Source organism: Pinus tabuliformis, chromosome 4_1 (assembly GCF_031772625.1).
Source record: "Pinus tabuliformis cultivar Carrire ecotype Pingquan chromosome 4_1, CPIR1, whole genome shotgun sequence".
Classification (NCBI taxonomy): Eukaryota; Viridiplantae; Streptophyta; class Pinopsida; order Pinales; family Pinaceae; genus Pinus; species Pinus tabuliformis.
Window position 1 is genome coordinate 221,036,645 of NC_142303.1, and position 22,300 is coordinate 221,058,944.

General features: G+C 38.6%; 1 protein-coding gene across 1 annotated transcript in view; it reads left to right on the top strand.

Annotated features, from left to right (window-relative positions):
- The window catches only part of LOC149175031 (lysine-ketoglutarate reductase/saccharopine dehydrogenase bifunctional enzyme), a 573,325-nt gene that overhangs the window by 496,397 nt on the left and 54,628 nt on the right, over positions 1–22,300 (top strand). The window contains exon 18 of the mRNA XM_089419501.1: positions 13,944–14,073. Coding sequence (XP_089275627.1) covers positions 13,944–14,073 — 130 coding nt within the window. The remainder of the gene's footprint in view (positions 1–13,943; positions 14,074–22,300) is intronic.

Sequence of the window (22,300 nt, forward strand, 5' to 3'; positions counted from 1 at the left end):
ACTTGAGTTTTTTCTTTTTTTTTTCATACATTAGATAAATTTTGATTTAGTTATAAATTTATTTTTTAGGTTAGAGCTTTAGACTTAGATTTAGTTTGATTTTTATAATTTTAGACTAGATTTTAGTTTTATTAAAGTTTTAGATTTTAATTTTAGTTTTATTTCTATTAATCATAAAAAAAAAATAAAAATTAAAAATCATAAAAATTATAAAAAAATTAAAAAGAGTCTTTTTTTTAGTTTTGATTATTTTATACTTTTAGATTTAATCCTTATTTTAGATTTAGATTTAGGTTCTCAGTTATTTTGTTTTTTCATTTAAATAAATAAAAAATAAAAATCTAGAAAAAGTTCAAAAAACTAAAAAGAAATTAAATTTGGATTTTCATTTTTCATTTTATTTGTTTTGATTTTTATTTAAAAGAAAAATAAAAAAATATATATAAAAAAATAAAAATAAAAATTTTCCTTTTAGTTTAGTTTGTTTAGAATTTTTTTTTTTTTTTTTGTCTTTAATTTGCTTTGAAAAATCATAAAATCATTTTTTGGGAATATTTTGCCAGATTCAGTCTTAGCTCAGGGATTTATCACGTTTTATCTTTTTCTGCTAAGGCTAAAATTTTGATGTGAAACTAATGTTTATGCGATTTAACATGCTTGAATGATCGTGAATGTCATATATGGTTAGCGTTTAAAATTTCGTGGTTTTATATCGAATTTCATCTTTTGAAGCTTTAATCGCTGAAATATCATTTAAGCATTTTCTCTCATTTGGTAAAAGTTAGTCTCTGTTCGAGCTATTTGATGATAAATGATTGCTCTACATGGTTTACTTTTCTACAACACTTAGTAAGTAATCATTTAAACATTAACTTTATAAGGCACTGGTCTATTTTAGTGCTTGTTTCTTCGTGTCTCCCAACCCAACTGGTTCACAGTTGGTTTTCATCATCTCATAGGGTCTACCCCCCTTAGCCGCGGGAGACAGGCTTAAACAGAGAAATCGGGGATCAGGGTGACAGCCCCCGGTCTGAGCGTTGTCGTGACAATCTGTGCGACAACATTTTTTGGCGTCGTTGCCGGGAACAAAGTTTTTCTGTTCCTGGCGTTTCAACGACATTCATCTTCTCATCATCTTTCTTATCTCTCATTTGAGCTGGCAGATTCAACATTTTTGGTTATCATTTGGATCTTTTATCGCCTTATCTTTCGTCATATCAACAACTACTCTTCAGTTCGTTTCTTGTTTGGGTGGCGACTCCATTTCTTTTCATTTCCCAAACAAGATGCCTCTCTCATATCTGCTTGTTGGTTGCTTTTTGGATCTTAGAATTAGATTCATTGTTCAAGTGGCGACTCCACTTCTTTCATCTCTTAATTTTCTTGAGCAGAAATCTTTTTCTATCATCCATTTGATCCCTTATTATTCATCATGGATTATTCATTTAAACCATGTCATTTTACTGATAATCTCTATGATTTTTCTAAAGAGGCCATTTCTAAATTATTTAAGTTCTCAGGTGGTTATTCGGTCGCTGTTAGACAGCATTTAAACAGCTTTACTTGTGTAATGATCATATATTGTAGACTTCCTCAATATAATCATGAAGATGTCAAGATGCGTCTATTTGTCCATTCTTTAAAGGGTGATGCTTTGAATTGGTTTAATAGTTGTCCTGAAGATTCCTTCATTTCTTTGCAAGACATTGTCGATGCCTTTAAAGATAGATATGGTGATCCAGATAGCTCGCCTTGTGCCCCTAAAATTGTGCAACAAAATGAAAGTAATCTTGTAAAAGGTCCAGCTGTCCAAGACAATTCTTCATATCAGAATGTGCCATCCACTTGTACCATTGCAGATCATAGTAGTGTTGACAATGAAAAGGAAGATCATAAGCAAATTATACAAGATCTATTGCTACTGGTAAGAAATATGGAGATAAATCAAACTAATTATGCCAATGATGTGAGAACTTTATGCACTCACTTGGAAAAGCGTAATAGGGAGATGGAGATCATGCAAAATCAACATAGTAAGGAAATTGAAGCCATGAAGATTAATCATGACATAGAAATCAGTTTTATGCAAAGCAAGATGTCAGGCTTAGAGGAAAATATGACGACCATGCAAGCAAATCATAAGAAAGAGATAAACTCTATGCAGCATTGCTTGATGACCATGGAAGAAGACCATGCCAGGGAATATAGTGCTATAAGGGTTGAACACTCTAGTCAGATAGACGCCATTAAAATATAGTTTCAGAAATTTCAATAGCAGTTGGAAGATGAAGGAAACCAGGAAGAATCAATAGATCAAGAGCCTTCTCATCCGCTGCAACAAGCTCCATCTTACTATGAGGAGGTCATTGGTTCGATTGAAAGGTGGTTAATTGAAGGTGATCCAGATAGAATTAAAAATGATAAGATGCAGGATAAAGAAAGACATGTCACGCATATCTTACATACTTCATCTGATAACTTTGAAGCAAAAAGTTCCATGTCATCAGTGATACGGCCTGCCAGGAAGAAAAAGTGCAAAAGAAAGAGAATGAGAAGAAGATTTGATGCACCAGACAGCCGCGAGCAGCTTGATTTTCGGATAGGAAAAAGTCCTACCATATGTAGAATTGGACATGACACATCCGACAAGCAGCCGACAGATTTGTCTTAAAGCAGGCAAATGCTCAGTATACACTATATTGAACACATCTGATGCCATGGGGCATCCCCTGTATTTCTAACCTTACTCCTTGTTTTTTCAGCATTTTCATTTCTATTTTAGGATTAAGATTTACTTTTCATGTTACTAGATAGTTAATAAATAAAGAGCTTATATTTTTCCTGTGCTTAACGTTATATGATGATTTTTTGGATGGACGCTACTTATGTTTTGTTGTGTGTTGCATGGGTGCAGATTCTGGATTCTCACATTCCTACAGTGCAGCAACGTGTCCCAAGTGGATCCAGATGTTGACCACTATGTGTCAACTTTCTAGCAGTACACCCCCTTTTCTTCGCAAAAAAGGGATAGCGCTTGATCGACATGTCCGTGCCATTCGACAGTCATCGACAGCTTGATCAATTTATGTTGTAAACCCAGTTTGCATATTTAATTGTAAATAATCTTAGCAGAGTTGAGTCATGTATGTAAATTGCCTAGGTGGACCTAATTTTCTAGTGATAATCTACGTTCCGGAAGGTTTTTTGTCTCACCGATCTATGATCGGCAGAGTTTTCCTTCGGCCTAACCCCAAAGCCGGAATGGATTTTGTCATTAGAATCTTAGGAGAATCCTAGTGTGTTAATTTGCTAGATTATAGTTGTGTCGCAGAACTGGGTGGTTTATGAGGGTCTATGTCAAATGGGTTGTCCCCCTTGAGATGGGAATTTGTAAAAGTCATGATGTAAAGTGTCTTAAGGGTTAGAAAATGTTTTTAATCCCCTCATAAGTCCTAAGTCCTAGGTCCTAGGTGATTTTTCCAAAGGCTAAGTTCGAGGATCCATTTAAAAATAAATTAAAAAATTAAAAATAATAATAATAAAATTAATTATTTAATTAATTAAAATAATAATAATAATAAATAAAAATAATAAAATAAAGTAAAAGCTTAAAAAATAATAAAATAATAATATTTTGAGTAAATAAATGAGAGTTTCAATTTTTTAATGCATTAAAAATTCGACGGATAAGATTAAGAGATATCTTGACCCTCATCGACGGTCGAGATCATTTTGACATGGATCACTCGAACTAGCTGTTGGGAATTTTTCCTTTAAATAGGGTGCTAGGGGTCATTTGAGAGCAGATTCGATCTGAGAGTCTGGTGCTAAAGAAAGCTCTCTTGTAGTCATTTTTTGTGCAATAAAGAAGACTTTGGGGTTAGAAATCTTGCTAGTGTTACTCTTCTGAAAATGTTGTAAGATTGTTTTAGTTTTTCTGCATAATTTTATTTTCAGCCATTGATGATAGCTTAATGAAGATTGATCTAGGCACAGGTATCTTGTCTGATCTTTGGGGTTTGAATAATAGTTTAGATTCTGAAATATAGTGGCAGGTATCTCCATTTGATCGGGGTTTTCACTATTGTTTTCTCTTTTTATGTTAATGGTTGATTTTAAGCTGTGCAGGGAATCCTTTTTTCAGATTACCGGGCATTAGGGGAAGTTCTCGGCTGAACCAGCCAACCCCCGGGTTGTGTTTTCTGAAAGAGCCCAGCCAGTTCTTAATCCCGGGCTTATCATTCGAAATATTTTTTATGAATGCATGCAGGGTTTTCTGAAGCGTTTTACATTAAAATTAAATTCTGATAATATTACTGTGATTAATGATAAATCTGGCTGCTTAAGAGCTTTCAGGTTGTAAATACTGTAAATTTTGTTTGCTGGGTTTAGGGTTTTCAGTTTTGTTTTATGCACATATCATTTCTGGGTGTTTGGTTTTTGCAGGTTGTAGGTACAGATTTTGAAAAATTTTCAATATTTCTATCAGGCAATCTGAAGCAGGAAGGGTTTTAAATTTTAATTAAGTTTCTGGACTACGGTTTCAGTTTCTATGCTGCTCAGGGCTTCATTTTTATTGCAGGAAAAATTTTCGAATTTTTTTTTAAGGAGGCTGGGTAAAGTTCCTCACGCAACTCCTCATTCTCACGCAGTCACATCCCTCAACGCTGCCCACAGTCTCCAATTGCTCAGCTCCTTAGCTTACCTCCCTCACCTCTCACGCTGTCTCTTTATCCTCCACACCTGCAGCAAACCACATCATCAGACCCTTATTCCTTCGCTCTTCGTCCATCCTGCCATCGTTGCCTCAGTTTTCTCCTATTCACGCTGCCTTCACACTGTCAAACGCAGCTCAATCAACAACTTTTTCCGCAGCTGCAGTTCTTCACGCTTTTCTCATTAAGCTACATTTCTGCCCTCCGCACCTGCATATTGCTTGCATCCGACCTACTCCCGTGGCTCCTTTCTCTCACAAATTTCTTTATTTTATTTCTGTGCCTCCATCCTTATCCATATCCGCTACAAATTTTCATCCTACGTCAAAATTACCCCCGTTGCTTCAGTTGCTGAAGAGCTCCACGCACCTGCATTCACACATATTTTTTTTGCCATTGAAAAAGGCTTCTAATCAACGCAGCAAATCATTGTGGTTCTACATGATTGTCAGAAGCTGCAAAACCGCAAACGACATCCATCCGTCGTCGATCGATCTGCAAGCCGCACTGTAAGAGATCACGGGCCAGGTAAATTTTCGTAAACTCTTCTCCCTGCCTACGTATGAACAAGACACCTTTGGTTTTCAGCGTAAGTGCAAATTTAAAACTTTGATTTCTTAGATTGCAGTATATGGTACAGCATAAAACGTTTTTTTGTTTAGATTCTACAAAAAATTTAAAGTCGATTTTCATTTTCTTCTAGGTTAGATCACGATTTTATTTACAGGCCAGGTTTTCCCCTTTGCGCTGAGCAATTTCAGTTTAGTTTTTTTTTTTTTACGCCATTTTATTTTATAACGTAAGTCCTTTGGTTTGATTTGATGCGGGTATATAAAAATTAAAATCAAAAAAAAAAAATCGATTTTTATTTTTATTTGTTGGATTTTTTGACTGTAGACTTGAGTTTTTTTTTTTATGTTTTGTTTTATTTTCATACATTAGATAAATTTTGATTTAGTTATAAATTTATTTTTTAGGTTAGAGCTTTAGACTTAGATTTAGTTTGATTTTTATAATTTTAGACTAGATTTTAGTTTTATTAAAGTTTTGTTTTTTTTAGATCTTAATTTTAGTTTTATTAATCATAAAAAATTTAAAATCATAAAAATTATAAAAAAATTAAAAAGAGTCTTTTTTTTAGTTTTGATTATTTTATAGTTTTAGATTTAATCCTTATTTTAGATTTAGATTTAGGTTCTCAGTTATTTTGTTTTTTCATTTAAATAAATAAAAAATAAAAACCTAGAAAAAGTTCAAAAAACTAAAAATAAATTAAATTTGGATTTTCATTTTTCATTTTATTTGTTTTGATTTTTATTTAAAAGAAAAATAAATAATAAATAAAAATATAAAAAGATAAAAAATAAAAATTTTCCTTTTAGTTTAGTTTGTTTAGAAATTTTTTTTTTTTTGTCTTTAATTTTCTTTGAAAAATCATAAAATCATTTTTTGGGAATATTTTCCCAGATTCAGTCTTAGCTCAGGGATTTATCACATTTTATCTTTTTCTGCTAAGGCTAAAATTTTGATGTGAAATTAATGTTTATGCGATTTAACATGCTTGAATGATCGTGAATGTTATATATGGTTAGCGTTTAAAAATTTCGTGGTTTTATATCGAATTTCATCTTTTGAAGATTTAATCGCTGAAATATCATTTAAGCATTTTCTCTCATTTGGTAAAAGTTAGTCTCTGTTTGAGCTATTTGATGATAAATGATTGCTCTACATGGTTTACTTTTCTACAACACTTAGTAAGTAATCATTTAAACATTAACTTTATAAGCCACTGGTCTATTTTAGTGCTTGTTTCTTCGTGTCTCCCAACCCAACTGGTTCACAGTTGGTTTTCATCATCTCATAAGGTCTACCCCCCTTAGCCGCGGGAGATAGGCTTAAACGGAGAGATCGGGGATCAGGGTGACAGCCCCCGGTCTGAGCGTTGTCGTGACAATCTGTGCGACAACACAGTCTATCCTGGTCTCTTACCCCGTTCACTGTCATCTCGTTGCTCCTCTACTTCCCTCCTGGAAGTTCTTGTTGTGACTCCCTCTGAGCCTCGATTTCCCTCCTGGAAACCCTTATGCCAATGTCAAGATGCCCCCACTCTGATCCTTAGTGTAGCTGCACCACTGATCTGGATTTCTTGGCTAGAAATCCTTAGCAGCAACTCCCTCCTCCTTGGTCTTGCCCTGTTAGGTACTTTTCTGACTACAGTAGCCCACCAGCTTCACTCTGCAACTTACCCACAGCCTCCTAAGCCCCACCAAACTAAAGGTTAGAGCTTCTAGGCTCTACGAAATCCCGACTCTATTAAAAATCCGCACCTCCTGGCCACGGGCATCAATCCTTCCTAACTGAGAAAGATTATCGAGCACTGCGTAGGTTGAGTCTACTTCCCTCTACCACTGCGTTGATCCTCTTCCCGGCTCAAACTTGATGACGCAGGCACTGCGTCACCCCTTCATTGTTGCTTCTCTTCTAGGAACAACTTTTGTAACTCGGGACAGCTGTTTTCTGCTCTGCTCAGTGGATGTCCCCAGTTCTCCTGTGATCGGCAACCACGCTCTGATACCAAGTTGGAATTTCTAAGTCTGACACATTAGAAACCCTTCATGCACTTTACTGATTTATTCCTACTTACTTGTTCTGTTAATTAACAATTTATTTACCATGTAAATACTGGAAATAAATACAAGTACATGCTTAACACATTACAGATCATCAACTGAAGGAAATAGAAACAAGCACACAAGTGACACCGTTGTTTTTGGACCAATGTCCCTGGAAAAACCCAATGCAGGAAAATCGGTGCATCTATCTGAGGGTTTGATTTATTAAGTAGTTTCAAAATTCAATCTAAGTGCCAAATCCAGCTCACCCAATAGAGAAAAATCTCGGCAATAGTACATCTCTAATCGGAAGCAGATATTCCAGCTAAAACTTGGATAAACACTTTGGCAGCGCTACAACTCCAATATGCCCCACGAAACCCCAGCATCAGCCTCTAGGGACTGCGTCAGCCTCTCTCTGGCCCAGCATTAGCCCAGCATCACTCTAGCTTGGCCTACATCAGCCTTTGGAGGCACTGCGTCAACCCTCTAGCCCTCTGCGTCACCCACGCTAACCCTCTGAGGCACTGCGCAGCTCCTAGTTGCCTCTGCATGAACCCTTGGCTACTTCTGCGTCCCTCTCTCTGGCTACTACGCCGATCCTCCTAGTGCTATCTCTGCCTCTCTGCTTCTGTATTCGCTGCCCTTCAGTTGCAACTCTGATCACTCTTTCAACTTTCTCAACAAACCCACCCCTAGAAAGTCGAAATCTTGATCTCTTGGTGTGTTCTCCAAGTGACTCTCAAGCCTCCTCTTATACTTTTCTCGATAACAAATCAACATCTGAGATTAAGTCCCTAATCAACGGCTAAGATTAGATCTGGCTTGATCCATGACTTTTGGACCATTCTAACACAGTTTATATCAATTCACATTAATATTTTATTTTCCCTAAGTTTAGACTTAGGGACTCCATTAAAAATATTAATTATTTTAATATCTCCCAAACTATTTAGAATCTGCCCAAACACTTTCTGGGTATTGGAGATCTCATGCGCCTTAGCCTCTCCACCAATTTTTGTGGCTAGAGCACATCCGATGCTACCCCAAATCAACAGCGAGACCCAAGGAGGAGGGAGTTGCTGCCGAGGCATATTTTTAGCCAAGGAATCCAGATCAGTGGTGCAGTTGCACAAACGATCGGAGTGGGGCAACTTGACGTTGGCAGAGGGATTTCCAGAAGGGAAATCGAGACTCAGAGGGAGTCGAACTGAGAACTTCCAGACGGGAAGTTGAGAGACTCAGCAGGAGTCGAACAGAGGACTTCCAGGAGGGAAGTAGAGAGACTCGGAGGAGTTGAAAGAAGACCAGCGAGATGGTCGTGAATGGGTTGAGAGATCAGGATAGGCTAAACGGAGCTTCCAACTTTGTGGTCTGGAAGGCCAGGATCTTGTCCATTCTAGACAGACATAGCCTCAAGGGCTTCATCTCAAGAGTGATAGCTATCCCAGTTGACCCTGCAGCTAATGAAAGGTACGAGAAGGTAACGGCTAAGGCTAAGTGCATCATCCTTAATGGGGTCAAGGATCATGTGGTACCACATATTGTTGAAAAGGAAACGACAAAGGAGATGTGGGATGCCTTGAAGACATTGCACCAGCATACCTTCGTGCAGAGGAAGATGCTCCTGGAGAATCAGCTAAGGGCATACCAGATGCAAAAGGGAGAGCAAATAGATGTCTTCCTTGGTTGGTTGAAGGAGGTCTGTGACCAGCTAACTTCCATAGGGGCCACACCGGATGAGGAATTGATGGTGAGGACCGCAATGAACGCAGTTTCCAAGAATTGGGAGGTATTTGTCCAGAGCATACTAATAAGCAGGACGGGTCTTCTAGATTGGGAAGAAGTGTGGACGACTCTTCGTCAAGAAGAGATTAGACGACTGACCAAGGCGGGGAGTAGCAGAAAAGGGGTTCGGATCAAGAAGGAGGAAGAAGAGGATGCGGCTCTAGCATCTGCGGGAAAGCAGGAGAAGAGGAAGAAGAGGGACCTCTCCAATGTCAAGTGCTTCCATTGTGGGGAACTGGGTCATTTTGTGAACCAGTGTCCTAGGAAGAAGAGTAAGGGAGAGACTTCAGACTCAAAGGCAGCGCCTACAAAGGCAGAGAAGGAAGTCGAGGAGGAGGACGATTGTGCCATGAGTGCTCATGTGCCACTTGAAAAGAAGTGGGGAGACATCGAGTTGTAGTCAGGATGACTACAAGCGATCAGGGGCAGAATCCTTGAGGTACCCAACCTTTTGGATTCAATGTTTTAAAAACCGGAACCAGTGACTGGACTGGTCCACCTAATAAATCGGGTTTCGAACTGGAACCAGTTGAACCGGCACTGGTCAGGTCTAAACAAACCAGTTTAAAAAAATACATTACATAATTAATTTTTAATGAAAAAAACTATTTTTAAGATTTAAAACCATGATTCCAAGCCAATAGAAACAAAATATGCAAAGTTTGCTTATCTATATACCATGTAAAGGTGAATATATCAAAATGGCATCGAGTGCAATACATATCCGTAACAAAATACATAATCAATGAGGCTCTAAATGGCCTCTAGTGTCCGGAAACAATGCTCTAAGCTATGGGGTCACTGAACTACTACAAGTCTACATATCAATGATCAACAACATGATCACTTCTCATCATGATTAAACTCATCACCACTGCTAGACGAGATCATCAACATGAACTACATAAATAATATGCCTCCGAATTTGAGGACTCCTAAAACTCCTCTACAACTTTAGTAGTAGTAGCAAAAATAGACATCAAAACTACAAATCACTGATCAACGTGGTCACTCATGAAACTCATCATTGATTCAACGCTACTAGAAATACATAAACATCATCAACAAGAGATACATGAACATCATCTAGCTCAAAGTCTTCAAACTTGGATTGCTCAACCTTATATCATGATAGAAATTGAAAAGGTTTAACATGCCTAACCAATGATTTTGGTTTGAGTGAAGGGTTCATCTCCTTAACCTTATAATCTGGTAGAAAAATATTAGCATGCCTAACCAGTTGTTTTCCTTTGAGTGAAAGGTGCATTTTTGTTAAGGCCATGGTAGAGGAGTTCAACAATCAGTACCACCAACATCAACAAAGTTCAACAATCAATGTCGTCATGATCAAGGTTCTTAAAAGGCTTCATGCTCTTGACCAAATGCCAATCTCATACCCTCACGCATGATAGAATCAAATGGAAACATTGCAAACCCCCAAACCATAAAATCCTGAAAACCATTAAGTCTGCTGAATTTTGAGTGAAATCTAAAATTCTAGTTTCTCCATATGAAATCCAATGAGGTCAAAACCACTCTCAAACATCCTAAGTCATTTCATGGTAATGTTAAAAATTTAAGTAAAAGGATGAAAATGAAAATTAAAGGAACATTTCCTTCAATTTTCATTTTCATCCTTTTACTTTAAGAATTTAACATTACCATTAATTGCCAACATTGTTAGAGTTGAGATGTGTCAGGAAAATGAGAGGGTAGGCATGTTTTTTTTTTGGAGAGATTATTTTTGGAGGAAAACAACCCCAAATTTCCCTCAAACCAGCTTCAAAACTCACAAAAATGCATTTTGTGGGGGTTATAGTTTCCCTGGCAATAAACCGGTCGGTTATGACCGTTTAGGGCAAAAAAAGGCAAAATGAGGAGGTAAATTGGGTTTTCAAGCCGGTATGACCCGATGGGCTTGCTAATCAGCCGGTTTGACCAGTTACCGGTTCAGACCGACCGGTTTTTAAAACATTGTTGGATTATACCTTGCTACCGGAGCCCTGAAGAGGAGTAGCAGGACTGGTGGATGTCGGTAGAGATGGATGCGGATGGAGTGGTAGAGAGTGCTACAGTGCAGGAGTCTCGGGACAACGCAAGGCTAGCAGGTTGCAACAGTGCGAGAGGCACGGGAGTGTTGCACCAGTGCATGATGGCATAGATGTGTGCAACGGTGCGAGATGCAGGGAGTTGTTGTAGCAGCGCAGAGGTCAGTAGAGGGAGCACTTGTTAGCAGCAGATAGAGCTTCAGCATAAGGAGTGTTTCTAGCCTGACAGGGATGTCAAAAGTTGGGTGGTTCAGTTACTTACTTCTCAGTAACTCAGTTGCAGTGCAGTAGCAATATGCAGTGGCACGATGCAACATGATGAGAGGGCATGCAGTGCAGTAGCACGATGCAACATGATGAGAGGGGATGCAGTGCAGTAGCACGATGCAACATGATGAGAGGGGATGCAGTGCAGATGCAGTGCTGGGAGGATGGACCAGCAGCAGCAAGGATGTAGAGGGAGTTGTTGTACAGATGCAGCAGTGGCAGTAGCAGGGCCATGGGCAGCAGTACAGGATGTAGCAGGGCAAAGGATGTTGGGAGGGAGGCCTAGCATCAGAACACGAACTGATGCCGAATAATCAAGGTGATGCTCAGTATGGAGTATTACTAGAACACAGTTCTCGCTAAGAGGGAGTGTTAATTTGGGGTAGCATCAGATGTGCTCTAGCCATGAAAATTGGTGGAGAGGATAAAGCACATGAGATCTCCAAGACCCAGAAATGGTTTGGACAGATTGTACACGGTTTGGGAGATATTAAAATAATTAATATTTTTAATGGAGTTCCTAAGTCTAAACTTAGGAAAAATAAAATATTAATGGGTATTAATATAAAATTGGGTTAGAAGGTTCCAAAAGTCATGGGTCAAGCCAAATCTAATCTTAGCCGTTGATTAGAAATTAAATCTCGGTCATTAATGGACCAATGAAAAAAGTAGAAGAGGAGGCTTGAGAGTTAGTTGGAGAACACACCAAAGTGATCAATCATTCATTTTGCTAGAGCGGGGTTGCTAAGCAAAAGTAAATAAGTGATCAACAGCGAGGGGCAGTGACTACGAGGTAGAGAGGCAGGGACAATACTGGGAGACTGGCAAAGAAGCAAAGAGAGCGAGAGCAACAGTCAGTCTAGGCTACGTAGAGCCCAGTGGGGGCAGCGCAGAGCCCAGAGAGACTACATCATCCACGCAGAGGGCAGAGGGATTGACGTTGAGGCTCCCAGAGGTTGTGCAGTGCCTCAGAGGGCTGGCGCAGTGGCCAAAAGGGCCAGCGCTGAGCTTCAGTTGTGCCAGAGAGGGTTTCATGGGATAGGTTTTCTGAATACCTGTTTTCGGATATAGAGGTATTGTTGCCATATATTTTTCTCTGTCAGGTGAGCCGGTTTAGGCACCCAATTGTACTCAGATAAACTGCATAATAATATAACCTTCTGAATGGCTGCACTGGTTTTCCCACATTGGGTTTTTCTGGCGACATTGATCCAAAAATAACGATGTCACTTGTGTGCTTGTTTTCTTTCAGTTGATGATCTGTAAATGTTGATATTGTACTTGTGTTTATTTTCAGTATTTACATGGTAAATAACTTGTTAAGTAATTAAACAAGTAGGTGAAATAAACCAAATAGTACAGAAAGAATTTCTACTTGGATAGACTTAGAAATTTCAACATCATTCAAGTGATTCCTTGATATTGGGACTCCTCCCATTGGTGAAAGTACATAAAGAGCAGGGGACAGCGACTAAGGTGACATTGGGTCCTTGTCCCATTGTTGTCACTTGGTCTAGTAGCAGTCCCTTTGGAACCCCTCCTAGGACACTGTCTTGACTTCTGTTTATGCTTTTTTGCTGAGACCAAAACCTTATTATACTTTTTAGTTTACTTGTAGTCTAAGTCGTACATGCATGAAATAGACATTTGTAGTCTTAATAGCAAAATATAAGACTTTTCACTCTTTTTTTCAGTAAAGTAATTACAAAATAGTGTTTAATTTTCGAAAATAGAATTACTTTTCAGAACATCTCAAATTACTTCTCACACATTCACATTGAACCTGTGTGGAACACCGTAGCTGATTGCAGTAGACATTTTCCATGTTAGGATTGCTTTTTTTATCACACTTGGAGGACCATTCACTATAAGAGTATCCCTTAACGTAATTGTTGGTTGCTTAATAATGCGAATATGCTATTGAAACTTTTTTCTCCAATTATTTGTTCTGTTTAATTATCTAACTTGGGCAAGGCATTTATTACATTTAGTTGCCAGGTTTGTCATTACCCAATCTCGTTGTATGATTATACGCTAGTCTTTTCAAGGAGCGGTGTTTGTGTATGCCATTAGAGTTGAGAATTTTGGAAATACTATGTTCGAAGTGGACAGCTTATTCTTTTGTTGATTTACTAATATTCAATCAAACAACAATCTTTATGGTGAGGTCGATGTTTTTAGCCAAACCTCACAACTATAATTTCACTCAACTACTAAACTCTAGTTACTTAGCTCATACAGAAAATAGTAATACCCATGTTGAATTTTCCCATAATTATTGTGTTTTAAATTAAAATATTTGATTTTTTATGTTTCTATCTACAGTACGAGTCACTAGAAGATATAGGATAAAGCTTAAGCAAGACATTAGTATCGCATGGATAATTGATATAAGAAATCTACTACGCACTATCTTGTTTGTGTTCAAATAAATGAAGTCAAAATAGAAATTTATCATATCATCCCAACTCTAGATGGAAATGTGATTGATTATTCTTTTCATCTTTCTCCAGATCATATGATGGCAATGAAAATGATCAATCAAGCTCATTTCAAAGGAGGAAAGATCAAGTCTTTTGTCTCATACTGTGGAGGCCTTCCATCACCTGCTGATGCAAATAATCCATTGGGCTATAAGTTCAGGTATGATTAAACTATGCATTCTCACAGGTTTGATGACCTTTGAAATTGTAAGACTAGCAATTGTAACGGTGCACTGTCTTTACAAAGCAACAAGCCTTATATGTCCAAGGGGAATTTCTTGATCTCAGTAAGTGTATAAAAGCATATAAAAAAACTAAAGCAAATATAAACCACATCTTTTGATATAACCAAACCTCTTAAAACACTTAATTTGGTGGAGTCTATTATCTTTTGAATTGAACAATACTACTGATACATGTTTTCTCTTAAAGGACCTTTCTAAGAGATGAAAATCCAATACACTTTGCAAGTTTGCACCTTAGTAACACATATCTAACACTTTTGCTAGCAGAAAGCCCAGTGATCAAACGATAGCTAGTTAGCTTCAGTAGAGTGCTATAGAAGACAACCTTGAACTAAGAAGAATAGACCTCTTTGGCAACCCAACTTCTGCCACAGTGGAGACTGCTATCCCTCATATTGCATGAGGATTGCACATGTGATTTTCATCGCATGTTTCAGAGATTTGCATGGTGGCATAATGATTCTAGCCTTCAAAAGGTTGAAATTTTGGTAGAAGCTGCTTAGACTGTGCAGCATATGCTTCATGGACCTTTGCCTTTGACTTGGAGATAGTCATTTCATTGGAGTGGGATGGTATTCTGCTGATTGATTGTCATGTCTTGTTTCTCTCTTCATGGTTGCATATCTTTGCATACTGTTCACAAAACTATAGCCTGTGGAGTTATTTCCATTTGGAGAAACGTTGATGCATGTAAACTAATAGGAGTGCAGTCTGGGTGGTTTTTGTTTGGTAGGTGATTGCCAGTGGTTTGGGTGTCACCTGTGGTTTGTCTTATTTGGATTACAATGCTGCCCTGATGAAATAACTCTCAACAGACTGGAGGGCACAGATTTTAAGAAGAAATTTGGTTGTTAGGGCACTGCTTTCTCAGATAGAGATAGGGCTGATTTATGTGCCAAATATTTAACTTGATAAAGATGCTATTTCCAGCATTCTGGTGATGAAGATGTATTATTCAGAGGAGTCAATGGTGCCTTATGAAAGTCTTTTCATGGGGTTTCAAGGAGCTACTCATTGAAGGAGAATATGCTGATTTTGCAGCACTATAAGGTCCTAAGAGCACAGGATTTCATGCCATTTCATGTGCAGTTGGTGTAAGGAGCAAAGCTGCTATAACACTATAAAAGGTAAATTGAGCAGAGTGTTGGCTCAACGGTTGACTATCAACTTTAGATCAATCCCAAGCATTAAGGTGATTTCCATGGCAGCATGATGAGGTGAATTTAATAATTCAAAGTAGACAATGGCTGAGGCATTGGATGTATGTGGGATCAAAAGAAGTAAACCATCATTCCACCATTGGTGTTTTGATCTGGGAAATATGTTGAGATTTTGAAGTCTAAACATGGTGCAAAGGGATTATATATAGCTTTCTATGGGTAACTTGTAGCGACAATGATCAAATTGCCTCTTTGGTGAAGCACTAGCAGTTTGAATGGCGTGTGTTGTCGCACAAAGTGTCAGGGCAGCGCGACAACGCTCAGATCGGGGGCTGTCACCCCTAATCCCCAATCTCTCCGTTTAAGTTGTCTTCCTACAATAGGCTAAGGGGGGTAGACCCTATGGAAAAATGGAATGAAGAAGAACTAGTTGGGAACATGTTGTCACACAGAATGTCTAGGCACCGCGACAACGCTCAGATTGGGGGCTGTCACCCTGATCCCCAATCTCTGCGTTTAAGATGTCTCCCTACAACAAGCTAAGGGGGGTAGACCCTATGGATAAACGGGATGAAGGAGAACTATCTGGGAATCAACCGGCTCAAGAGACACAGCGAGGCAATCGAAAACTGTTCACGGGTTCTTCCACAAACATAAAAAAATTCTACCAACCTGTATGGACTCTCTCTTTAACACCATTAAGTCTCACCATGGAAGGGACATAATGAACAATGCTCTAAATTTTGAGAAGATGAGAATTTCCAGAGCTAGAAGCTAACAATAAAAGAAGACATCAAAATTTTTTCAATTAACTATTAATAGCTCTGTTGACCACTGCGTGTCAACTTCCCATAGCAGTACACCCCCTTTTCTTCGCAAAAGGGATAGTGCTCGATTGATGTGTCCGTGCCATTCGACAGTCATCGTCGTCTTGATCATATTATGTTGTAAACCCAGTCTGCATGTGTAAATTGTAAATAATCTTAGCAGAGCTGAGTCATGTATGTAAATTGCCTAGGTGGACCTAATTTTCTAGTGATAATCTACGTTCCGGAAGGTTTTTTGTCTCACCAATCCATGATCGGCAGAGTTTTCCTTCAGCCTAACCCCAAAGCCAGAATGAATTTTGTCATTAGAATCTTAGGAGAATCCTAGTACGTTGATCTGCTAGATTATAGTTGTGTCGCAGAACTGGGTGGTCTATGAGGGTCTATGTCAAATGGGTTTTCCCCCTTGAGATGTAAAATTGTAAAAGTCATGATGTAAAGTGTCTTGAGGGTTAGAAAATGTTTTAATCCCCTCATAAGTCCTAAGTCCTAGGTCCTAAGTGATTTTTCCAAAGGCTAAGTTCGAGGATCCATTTAAAAAGAATAATAAAATAATAATAGGTCAAATTTTTGAGTAAATAAATGCAGAATTTCAAATTTTTAATGCATCTAAAAATTCGACGGATGAGATTAAAAGATGTTTTGATCCTCATCGACGGTCGAGATCATTTTGACTTGGATCACTCGAACTAGCCGTTGGGAATTTTTCCTTTAAATAGGGTGCTAGGGGTCATTTGAGATCATTCGATTTGTGAGTCTTGTGCTGAAGAAAGCTCTCTCTTGTAAACTTTTTCTGGTGCAAATAAAGAAAGACTTTGGGGTTGAAATCTTGCTGGTGTTACTCTCCTGAAGTGTTGTGCGCTGTTTTATTTTCTGTATAATTTTATTTTCAGCCATTAGTAATAGCTTAATGTAGAGTATTGTTGAACACAAGTATCTTGTTCACTTACTAGGGTTTGAATAGTATTAGAATTTCTGAAATAATGGCAAGTATCTCCATTGCATCTGGGATCTAGTACTGTTTTTCTCTCTTTATTGATGGTTGAAATGAGTTGTGCAGGAAACCCTTACTGGAGAAATCAGTGGGCGTTTGGGGAAGTTCTCGGCTGAAACAGCCAACTCCCGCAAAACATTTTCTTGCTGAGCCTAGCCAGTTTCGATTTTGACTCTGATATTTAAAGTTTATTTTTTGAGTTGCATGAGAGATTTCTGAAAGTATCTCATAGTAAATCTGATATTCTGATAATATTACTGTAATTATTGACAAATCTGGCTGCTTAAGAGTCAAAATTTGTAAATACTGTAATTGTTTAGCTGATTTAGGGTTTCAGTTTTGTCTTCTGCACATATTATTTCTAGGTTTCTGTTTTTCTTTTTTCTTTTTTTTGCCATTGCAGGTTGCAGGGTTTTCTGAAGACTTCTGAGGGTTTGATCAGCTCCCTGTTATTGCTCAGGGTTTTGTCATGTTACAGGTTTAACTGTGTTACAGGGACATTCTGGAATTTTTGAGGCAAAGCTGCGTTTCAGTCTCTCCATATATTGCTGCTCTTTCAACTTCTGCAATCAAATCGCCACAAACCCTCTCCCTGCTTTCATCTCAGTTTTTTCCCTCAGCCACTACCAAGCCTGCGATTCATTCACGCTGCCATCAGATTCACCAGCTCCCATACGAGCTCCTGATCTGCACACCTGTGTATCATCATTGCCAAATCCAGCTCCAGCTCACATCGCTGCCATCCTCCTTGCATTTCTTTTCTGTCGCGGCTCCATTCATCTCCACGCTCATCCAAACCGGCAGCAGCAAAAAATATATATATATAAAGCCTGCAAACAAAAAAAAAAGAACGTGATCAATCCTGCCGTCAAGCTGCCTCAGCTCTTCATATCCCCGACCTGCCATTTTCGTGGCTCACTCCTTCGATTTTTTTACTTGTCGCTCAGTTTTTCCCTCCTCCGCCAGCTCCCTCGACCTGCAATCTATCGACAAGCAACATTCCACGCAGCCCCTCCCACAGCAGCCCCTCCCGCAGCTTCCTTGGATCGACGGGCCACCTACAAAAGACAAATAATCATACGCTTTCGATTTTTTTTTATGAACGTCTGTTGGCTTACGTTAGGAGTTAAGGTTCTGATTTTAGATTTTATTTAAGCATCGTATGCTTAGGATTCAGGGTTAGAATTAGATTTTTTTTATTTATTTATTTGTTATTTAACTTATAGCGTCAGTGCATGTATATATTATTAGCCCAAGTTTGGTTTTGATTCATTTTTCCTTTAGTTAGATTTTAGTTTTGATAAACAGTTATTTTTCTTTTCTCTTTTAAAAAAAAGTTTTGTTTTGTTTTTATTTTAAAGTAAATAAAAAAAATCAATTTAACAAAAAAAAAAAAGATTTGGAATTTTTCTTTTTTGTTTTACTTAATATTCATATTTCGTTTCATATATATTAGATAGATTTTAGATTTAATTTTATAGAAAAATCATAAAAAATAAAAATTTTAAAAAGCATAAAGAGTTTCTTTTCTTGTAGTTTAGATTTTGATTAAATTTAGTTTGGATTTAATCTTGTTTAAAGTAAATTTCTTTTAATTAGATTTTAGATTTAAAGTTTCATTTAGTCTTTAGTCTTGTTTTATTTGAAAAGTATAAAAATATTTTGGGATATTTTGCCAGATTCAGTCTTTGCAATATATCTTTCCTGCTGAGGCTAAAGTTTTGATGTGGGAATTAATGTTTATTCATTTTTAACATGCTTGAAAGATCATTTTGAAGATTAGCTATATGAATGTGATATCTGGTTAGCATTTGAAATTACGTGGTGGTTTAAAGCATTCGAAATTTTAATTGCTGGAATATTGTTAAGCCATTCAACGTTTATCTCACATTTGGTAAAAGCTTTTTTTGATGGTAAATGATTGTTAATGAGCTCATATTTCTCCAGCATTTGATAAATAATCATTTATTTCATAAGGCACTGGTCTATTAACTTAATAAAATCAATTTAGTGCTTGTTTCCCCTCGTGTCTCCCAACCCAACTGGTCCCCAGTTGGTCATTCATTTTCCCATAGGGTCTACCCCCCTTAGCTGCGGGAAACAGGCTTAAACGGAGAGATCGGGGATCAGGGTGACAGCCCCTAGTCTGTGTTGGAAATAATACTGAGAGGGGGGGTGAATCAGTATTATCTAGCAATTTAACAAATCTTCCTTATTTGATCTTTTGAATTATTCTTGCATATCAGTACCATAAAATAATGAGCATGAACAAAGAAAATAGACAGTCACACCAAAGAACACAAGATGTAAGGTGGAAACCCAATGTGGGAGAAAACCACCTGCTGCAATATGTCTCTATCTTCTTTCAATTTAGAAATTCTTTTACAATGATTTTGTATTGGTGCAGTCCTTTACCAGTACGCAGGCTGCAACCTGCAGAGAGCTACAACTCTCTCTCGTTTTCCAGTCTCTCCTGGAAGGGAGCTACAACCCCCTACTTCTTTTCATACAAGGACCACTTTTCATAAATTTTCAAACTGGATCCATAAGCATTAATTGATCATCAAGTGTAAGAGAATCACCCAATCAACTGTAGTAACGAGATCAACAATAATAGGACCAAAACCCAGAACACAACAATGATAAACAAGGATTTTAAGAGAAGGAAGCACCCTGCTCAACTGCCAGCCTGAGTCCGGACTCACCCTGTTCAACTGCTAGCCTGAGTCCCTGGACTTACCCTGCTCAACTGCTGACCTGAGTCCCTGGACGCACCCTGCTCAACTGCTAGCCTGCGTCCCGGACGCACCCTGCTCAACTGCTAGCCTGCGTCCCTCGCACTGAGTCTATTGAACTGCCTGCGTCCCGGCGCACCAGAACCCTTCCTGCACCTGCGTCCGGCGCACCTGAAACGCTTCGCTCCTGCGTCCCGGACGCGCCTGAACCCTTACTGCACCTGCGTCCCTCTGGGCAAAGATGATTTCAAGACTTTAGAAGTAACCCAGACAATCAGATCTACAGATCCGAGCAAGAGCCGAAGAGATCTCGGTCCATCAGATTCGCCTTGTTTAGATCTAGACCAGATCTTACCCTCATAAGATGTTCAACCAAAAACATGATTAATCCAAATGAAAACCTTTGCTTTATATAGGCAAGCTCCTCCCCAAAACATGGAACAATACCACGAGCCGACACCATAGAAACACAAAACCGTCGGCTAGAAACCACACAAGAAACCCCCACGTGCTTTTCTCTGTCTTGAAATGTGTGCACTGGGTGGACGCACCCCCTGAAAGGCTGGCCTGCGTCCCTGGACGCGGGTTCTGCATGGTATACCTGCGGGGACGCACTTTCTGAACAGATTGCCTGCGTCCTTCTTAAAAATAGAGAGCTGATAATCAAGAATAGTGATCTATCACCTGAATGGGTTGCCATCAAGGACAACACCTGAATCATAATGCCAACAATCTCCCCCTTTGGACTTGATGGCAACCTCATGATCTTCAGCTTCATTCTCCCCCTTTGACATCAAGGGCAAAGGGTATGCTCCCCCTACGCTCATGCTCCCCCTATGAACCTGATCTGCAGCAACGTACCACCATGAAAGAGATAGAGACATATTGCAGCTATTTCCAAGATCTCCTTCTCCATAATGCCAACAACGCATTATGTGCTCCCCCTGAGCCTATACCACCAATAAGAAGATGTTCAACAATAAGATGAAGCATCAACAACCCCCAGCTTTTGCCTGAGGTATTCAAAAGTGTCCCTGGGCAACGGTTTGGTGAAAATATCAGCAACTTGTTCCTTAGAAGGAACATACTCCAACTTGACCTTCTGTTCAAGTACTTGTTCCCGGAGAAAATGGTACTTGATTGGTATGTGCTTGGTTTTTGAATGCATAACCGGATTCTTTGAGATGCTGATTGCACTTGTGTTGTCACATAAGATAGGGATTGGAGGTGTACAAGTGATTTGATAATCCTGCAAAGTCTGCATCATCCAAAGGAGTTGGGTGCAACAAGATGCAGCAGCAACATATTCTGCTTCAGCTGTAGACAAGGCAATTGAACTCTGTTTCTTGCTGAACCAAGATACCAGTCTGGAACCCATAAAGAACGCACCACCACTTGTGCTTTTCCTGTCATCCACGCTTCCGGCCCAATCTGCATCTGTATAAGCATGAAGAGTGAGATCTGTATCTCTAGGATACCATAAGCCATAATTTTGAGTCCCTTGAAGATATTTGAAAATTCTCTTCACTGCCTGAAGATGAGTTTCCTTCGGATTTGCCTGAAATCTTCCAACTATTCCAATTGCATGCATGATGTCCGGTCGGGTACCTGTCAAATATAGTAAACTTCCAATCATAGATCTGTAGGTTGGTTGATGTACTGCTGCAGATTCATCATTTGCACTGAGACTACATCCTGTGACCATGGGCGTACATACTGGTTTTGCATCTTCCATGCCATATTTCTTCAAAATCTGCTTGAGATACTTGGTTTGAGATAAAAGGATTCCTCCTTCCTTTTGTTGGATTTGCAAACCAAGGAAGTATGTCAGTTCTCCTAGCAAGGACATTTCAAATTCTTTCTGCATGACTGAGGCAAAGCTTTGACTCATAGCTTCTTCATTGCTGCCAAAAATAATGTCATCTACATACACAACAAGTATTAGCAATTTGTCATTTTCAACTTTTATATATAGATTGCTATCTGCTGAACCTTTTGAAAAACCTTGTTGATGAAGATATTTGTCCAACCGGTAGTACCAAGCCCTTGGGGCTTGTTTGAGACCATAGAGAGCCTTTTTCAATCGGCATACAAGATTTGGATCATTTCCAAGAATGAACCCATCTGGCTGTTCAATGTACACTTCTTCTTCCAAGTCTCCATTCAGAAAGGCTGATTTTACGTCCATTTGAAATACTTTGAAGTTCTGAGAACTTGAGAGAGCAAGGAACATTCGGATGGCCTCAAGTCTTGCAACAGGAGCAAAAGTTTCTTCAAAGTCTATTCCTTCTTGCTGTGCATACCCTTTACAAACAAGTCTGGCTTTGTTTCTAATTACTTCTCCATTTTCATTCAATTTATTTTTGAAGACCCATTTTGTTCCGATAACATTCTTATCCTTTGGTCTAGGAACCAGCTCCCAAGTG